This window comes from Artemia sp. Qi Xiang Cuo, chromosome 8 (genome assembly GCF_049724085.1).
Source record: "Artemia sp. Qi Xiang Cuo chromosome 8, ASM4972408v1, whole genome shotgun sequence".
Classification (NCBI taxonomy): domain Eukaryota; kingdom Metazoa; phylum Arthropoda; class Branchiopoda; order Anostraca; family Artemiidae; genus Artemia; species Artemia sp. Qi Xiang Cuo.
The window spans coordinates 3,863,403-3,870,739 of NC_142801.1; the positions used below are offsets into that span (position 1 = coordinate 3,863,403).

The 7,337-nt window shown below is 39.3% G+C and overlaps 1 protein-coding gene across 1 annotated transcript; it reads right to left on the reverse strand.

The window, feature by feature from the left end:
- Positions 1-4,626: 4,626 nt before the first annotated feature.
- Positions 4,627-5,322, reverse strand: LOC148949079 (uncharacterized). Its single transcript, XM_089093715.1, has one exon. It carries the CDS (start codon positions 5,320-5,322, stop codon positions 4,627-4,629), a length of 696 nt encoding a protein of 231 aa, XP_088949841.1.
- Between the last annotated feature and the right edge of the window lie 2,015 nt (positions 5,323-7,337).

Genomic DNA, 7,337 nt, shown 5'->3' on the forward strand with positions numbered 1-7,337 from the left:
CCTCCTCAACGACTCACTCTTTACGCTAAAGTTTTTCATTGTTTAAAAAATATACAGTTGTGAGAAAGTCAAACTTTAGCGTAAAGAGCGAGGCGTTGAGGAGGGGACAGCCCCTTTCATATTCGGAATAGTTTCTGTTCGTTTTAAGTTTTAAAGTCGTTCCTTACTTTCAGCTAAAAAACTTGTTTCTTTTAATTTAATTAAATAAAAAAAAACAAAGTTTTTTTAACTGAAAGTAAGGAACGGCGTTAAAACTTAAAACGTACAGAAATTATTCCGTATATGAAAGGGTGCTGTCCCCTCCTCAACGCCTCGCTCTTTACGCTAAAGTTTTTTTATTGTTTAAAAAATAGAGTTGTGAGAAAGTCAAACTTTAGCGTAAAGAGCGAGGCGTTGAGGAGGGGACAGCCCCCTTCATATACGGAATAATTTCTGTTCATTTTAAGCTTTGACTTCTTTCCTTATTTTCAGTTAAAAAAACTTGTTTTTTTTTATTTAATTTTTGTAAGTTTTTGAATTAATAAATTTTTTGATTTTGGCTCACCGTACATGAATAATTAAAACAAAATTTGCACATTATATTTGGTTAAATGGCTTTCTCGAAACTTGTTTAATTTTATTTACGAACGTTTTTATTAGTAATAAATATACGTAACTTAGAATTAACTTACGTAACGAACTTCTATATTCATAAATTTTTAACACGTATATTAGGGGGTTCGCCCCCTAGTCAATACCCTGCTCTTTAAACTATAGTTCGAATTTTTTTTTTCAGTTCTTTAAAAACGACCTCTTAATCACAATCAGTTGATCAGTTGAAAAACTTGTTTTTTTATTTAATTCCTGATCTTTTTCTTTAATAATGCTGGGAAATCCGGCGCCCCCTTCATAGCAATGTCCCTTCCCCCATGAAAACTTCCTTCATGGAAAGATCCTTCCATATAGCCCCCGACCCTCTCCTTCCCCCACCTACCAGAAAAAATCTCCTCTGAAAAAGTCTGTATACTTCCCAATAACCAATACTATATGTTAACTTTGAGTAAAGTTCATAACTTTCAGCCCTCCCCCGGGGACTTTGGGGGATTAAGTCATCCTAAAAGACACTTATCATATTTTCAACCATGCTGTACAAAATGGTTATCTCAAAATTTTGATTGGATGACTTTGGGAAAAAAATTAGCGTGGGAGGGGGCCTAGTTGCCCTCCATTTTTTTCGGTCACTTGAAAAGGGCACTAGAACTTTTAATTTCCGTTCCAATGAGCCCTCCTACGATATTCTAGGACCACTGGGTCGATACGATCACCCCTGGGGAAAAAAAAACAAAAACAAACAAACAAATACACACGCATCCCTGATCTTTCTTCTGGCAAAAAATGGAAAATTCCACATTTTTGTAGATAGGAGCTTGAAACCTCTACAGTAGGGTTCTCTGATACGCTGAATATGATGGTGTGGTTTTCATTAAGGTTATACAACTTTTAGGGGGTCTTTCCCCCTTTTTTCGAAAATCAGCCAAATTTTCTCAGGCGCGTAAATTTTGATAGGTAAGATTAAACTTAATGAAACTTATATATTTGAAATCAGAATTAAAATCTGATTCTTTTGATGTATCTATTGGTATCAAAATCCCGTTTTTTAGAGTTTCGGTTACCATTGAGCCGGGTCGCTCCTTACTTACAGTTCGTTACCACGAACTGTTTGATTTATGAACATTATTGAATTAATACAGCTTTTGATTTTGGCGCACCGCACATGAATAATTAGAAAAAATTTTAATATTAATTTTACTTTTATTTGGTTAAACGGCTTTCTCGAAACCTCTTTCATTTTATTTACGAACCTTTTTACTAGTAATAAATATACGTAACTTACGAAATAACTTACGTAACGAACTTCTATATTCAATTATTTTCAATACGTATATTAGAGGGTTCGCCCCCTAGTCAATACCTTGCTCTTTAAACTAAAGTTCAAATTTTGTTCCAATTCTGTAAAAATGACCTCTTAATCACAAATACCGTTAATTAGAATAAAAAGCTCTTATGAAAGTACTAAATAATCTTTGGCTTAAAGAGCGAGGTATTGACAAGGGGGTGAGCCCAATCATATATGTAATGTTTTCTGTCGTTTTAAGTTTTGATGTTGCTCCTTACTTTCATTTGAAAAAACTTTTTTTTTAATTTATAATTTCTTATCTTTTCTTAAATAATAATGCTGTTAAAACAGGCGCCCCTTCATAGTAATGTCCACTCCCATTTAATCCCAAACCCACTGCCCATCCCTCCCTTACTACCAGAAAACATCCCCCTGAAAACGTCTGTATACTTCCCAATAACCAATGCTATGTGTTAACATTGGGTAAAGTTCATAACTTTCAGCCCTCCCCATGGGGAGTTCGGGGGATTAAGTCATCCAAAAAGACATAGTCATCACATTTTCGACCATGCTGAACAAAATGGCTATCTCAAAATTTTGATCAGGTGACTTTGGGCAAAACATTAGTGTGGAAGGGTGCCTAGTTGCCCTCCATTTTTTGGTCACTTAAAAAGGGCACAAAAATTTTTAATTTCCGTTCGAATGAGCCCTCCCAAGATATTCTAGGACCACTGGGTCGATACGATCACTACTGGGAAAAAAAACAACAAAAAAAAAACAAAACAAACAAACAAATAAACACGCATCCGTGATCTTTCTCCTGGCAAAAAATGCAATATTCCACATTTTTGTAGATAGGAGCTTGAATCCTCTGCACTAGGGTTCTCTGATACTCTGAATATGATGGTGAGATTTTCATTAAGGTTCTGTAGTTATTACGGGGTTTTCCCCCTTTTTTCCAAAACCAGCCAAATTTTCTCAGGCGCGTAACTTTTGACAGGTAGGACTAGACTTGATGAAGGTTATGTATTTGAAATCAGCATTAAAATCTGTCTCTTTTGAAGTCTCTATTGGTATCAAAATTATGTTTTCTACAGTTGGTTTGAAACAATAGAGATAGCAAAAGCGAAATTTCGAAGGAAAGTTCAGTTTGACTAGCCGATACTTACCTCATACGTTGGTACATCTATTAACAAAAGCTTTTCTTGGGTTTTGCAATGCAAAGACGGGGTCAAGACACCACAATTCCACCGAAAAAAAACGTTTCCACAGCGATCCAGTCCCTCTCCATAGCCAATTCAGACCAGTTTCTATTTTGAACTAAATCCCTTATAATTCCTTAACTCTCAATGAGCGGAGAGGAGGGAGGGACTCTATGTCTCAACGTATGAGGTAACTATCGGCTAGCCGAACTGAGCTTTCCTTCGAAAGTTCAGTTTTGGAGCATCCATTACGTCATATGATGCTACATCTATTAACAAAAGCTTAGATTCCAGTCAATTTGGTGGTGGGTTCATAAATCAACTAATATAAAATATTAGTTTCAAACTCCAATATTCAAATGTATAAACTATAAAACTGTCTGAACCGCAACAAAATGTTGAGCATCAGTTCGATCTTCTATTTCATGAAGATAGTGTTGTCTGGGAGTAGACTCCGAAGACCAGCCAGCAGTACTCATTACATCAGCAAATGGTACGGATTTCGATAGCGCCTTTGACGCCGTCATGGATCTTGTGTCATATGCTTTCCTTCTCTATACTCTTCTTTTGCTGCCTCATATGCCATAGTTATGGCCTACTTTATCCAAGAAGAAATATCTCCAGCTGCCACCTCTCGTGGCGCTGTTTTAGAAAAAGGAATGAAGAACCTTTTTCTCCCTTTTTTGAAACCGCCATGTTAGCTGTTCGCTGTGCGTAGGCCAATAGTATTCTCACTGGATACAAAGCTGGATCTGCATCTAGCGCGGGAAGAAGGATAGGGAAGGTATCTCATGAGGCTTCACTGTTTCCGGTCTAAACGAAGGGAGAAATCTGAGAGTTACTGAATTATCCGAAAATTGTGCTGTACTGAAAGACAAGGCATGTATTTCACTCCTTCGACGACCAGATGCGATGGCATTAATGAATAACATCTTAAGAGTAACATCCTTCATATCAATATTCCACAAGTCAAGAAATCATGAAGTTCTAAATACCTTACAACAAGGTCAAGACCCCAGGCAGGAATATCATGTTGTGTCCACGATGACTCATGCCAAAATTCTGTTTCATTTTTGTCAAACAAGTATCTTTGCTGATATCTGTTTCTGTAGCTGGAGCTAGTGTTCCGCATATTGCTGCTTTACAACCTTCTATCGTTGATTGTGCGAGGTTTCGACCAGTCTTTAGATATATCATGAATTCTGTAACTGTCTGAGTACTGGTTGCGAGAGGATTAATCTTCCTTTCACTACACCAATTTACGAACACTTACCATTTTCAATTGAACAATTCAATGGTAGATCGTCGCTGGACCGGGCAATTGCACGGGCTGATTCTATAGAAAAACCTCTAAACCTCTCTTTTCGAGTCCACCCTCGATATCTTCTAGCCGTGTAGATTCCTTAGTGTTGGGGGGCGAAGTCAAACCTGCTGGAGGAGATATGAGAAATCTCCGAGGGGTGTAGGCAAGTCTACTAGCAGGTTGAGAAGATTTGTGTACCAAGCTTGGCGAATCCCTCGGGGAGCAATTAGCATTATTCCGGCAGTTCATAGACTTTTAAACCTTCTCCAGAATTTTGGGATCAGGGCAAATGGAGGGAAGGCATAGCTGTGTTTGTACGACCAATCGTGGGCAAGGGCATTTGCGCCGATCGCAAGAGAATCTGGAACTGGTGAGAAATATACGTCGATCTTCCGGTTCAGTCGAGTCGCGAATAGATCGACTTCTGGCAGTCCATACTCTTTTGACAGGACTCTGAAGACACGCTCGTTGCGACTCCATTCCGTGGGCAGACCTTTTCCTTCTCTTGACAGTGTGCCGTCTACTAGATTGAACGACCCGGCGATGCGTCTTGCCCTCAAGTGAACGTTCAGCACCATCGTAATCTCGAAGAGCTTTATGGGTTCCTCCTCTAGGGATAAAGAACGGGTTCCGCCTTCTTTGCTTATGTAATTGACTACAGTCGAGTTGTCTGTCGCTATTATGACAACCTCGTTTCTTAGCTCCTCCGCAAAGGCTTTGATTTTGTTGGCTACGGCTCTCATCTCGAGGCAATTTACATGAAGAGATTTCTCTTCTGGAGACCAAGTCCCCGAAGTGTCTTGATGTGGGTTCTCTATATAGCCGCCCCACCCGTAGGTTGAGCTGTCGGTGAATATTGTTTTGGAAACAGCAGGAGGCTTGAGAGGAAGGTCTTGACTCTGCCAATCTTTGTTCAGCCACTGTGAAAATGCCTGTTTCATCTCTGTCGTAATTAGGATGTTTCAATCTATGTTGCCCCAAGACTTGTCCCACAATATGAGCATTAGTAGCTGACATTTCCTGAGATGTAGTCTGTTGAAAGGAATTGCTTCTGAGCCCTCATTGATGAGTCTAATTAGCTTCATAAGTTGCCTTATTGAGGCATTCGATTTTCCAGAGCTGCCTTGATTGCATGTATCAAGTTCTGAATCTTTTCCGGGGTTAGGTACACCCTCTTTACCTCTTGGTCTACCAGAAAACCCGAGAAATATGATCCGTCGCATAGGTTGCAATTCTGATTTCTCGCTCGCATGAACCCGAGTCTGTGCAGGAGAATCATCTGATTTCTCGCTCAGCATGAACCCAAGTCTGAGCTGGAGAATCATAATGGTCTTTACATTGTTCTGTACTAATCACTTTTGGTAATTATGCATAATTTATTTGTTCATGTAAGCATGCCATTGGATGGTTTGAAGATGGCCATAGCTCATGATGGCACTTTGAACTGATATATTTTGTTTTTGAAAGTGAAACCTAACCTCATTCTGTGAGTTACATCCTTAAAGTGGGCGGAAAACATGAAATACTTTCCAGAGATAATAATTTTGAGTATGCTCTAGAAAGAATTTTTCAAAGATGCTGCTGACATCTATTAACGGAATCCAAGAACCTTATCAGTTTTTGGGATAGCGTCAGGAAAGATGTTCTCTGCCTTTAACAGTATCAGTATATAACGTGAGGTATGATAGTTTGCTCAGAGTCACTCGTGTGGAAGAATCTAAGGCCAAGAATGGCTTCCTGTCACTGATATGAACTTTATGTTCTCTACTTATCCAGTTGATGGTAACAAAATGAACTTTAGGTTTATGTGTGGTGCCTGTGAAGCTGAAAATACGTCTTGACATTTTTAAGCTCTCGCTCGGTCTGGGATGTCGAAAGGGTCAAAGAAGTACTACGTTATGCACGATATTTTCTTCAATATTCCGAGTATATACTGTTATCCAGCTAGCATAGCATATGTGTAATTGTACGCTGGAAGTAAATTCAACTCTAATCACCAAAAAACTTACCACATGCCAGACCAGACCTATAGGTTAGCACTGTAGTCGTTACAATACTATGCAATGACGGTACGTACGTCCAAGGCGTCGTGACCTTATATAACGGCGGTCTGTACTTCCAAAGCATTATGACCCTATAAAATGAGGGTCTTTACTCCCAAGGCGTTATGACCTTATGTGATGGTAACCTGTTCCCCCAAGGTGTTATTATCTTATGTAATGCCGGTCTGTACGCCCAAGGCGTTATGACCTTATTTGATGACGGTCTGTACACCCAAGGTGATTTGACTTTATGCAATGACGTCATGTACACCCAAGGTGTTGTGACCCTATGTAATGACGGTCTTTACACCCAATGTACTATGAACTTCTGTAATGGTAGTTTGTACACCCAATGGTGTTATGACCTTGTGTAATGCCGGTCTGTACGCCCAAGGCGTTATGACCTTATATAATGACGGTCTGTACACCCAAGGTGATTTGACCCTATGCAATGACGTCATGTTCACCCAAGTTGTTGTGACCCTATGTAAAGACGGTTTGTACCCCCAAGCTGTTATGAACTTATGTAATGGTAGTCTGTACACCCAATGGTGTTATGACCTTGTGTAATTCCGGTCTGTACGCCCAAGGCGTTATGACCTTATAATGACGGCCTGTATACCCTTTATGTAAAGAGTAATATACCATCCCAAAAATATTGGGTTTAATACACCCAAATGATTGAAATACAAATAATTACAAATAAGACACAAAAAATAACTTCTGTAATATTCTTTTTATGATTTCTGCGTACCATCAGGGTTGCCAGCTGCCAATATCTAAAAAGGGGTAAAAACTGAGGAAAAAGGGGGAAATTTTACTCAAAGAGTGAAAGTCCGTGTTTTCGCTCGGCCCGGTATGTCGAGAGGATCAAATGAATTATCCCGTTCTGAGAGTGGCTTATTCTTTGTTGT

What these genes read in the sequence shown, in the direction of transcription:
- LOC148949079 (XM_089093715.1), bottom strand. Translation starts at nt 5,322, where the DNA reads ATGAAACAGGCATTTTCACAGTGGCTGAACAAAGATTGGCAGAGTCAA.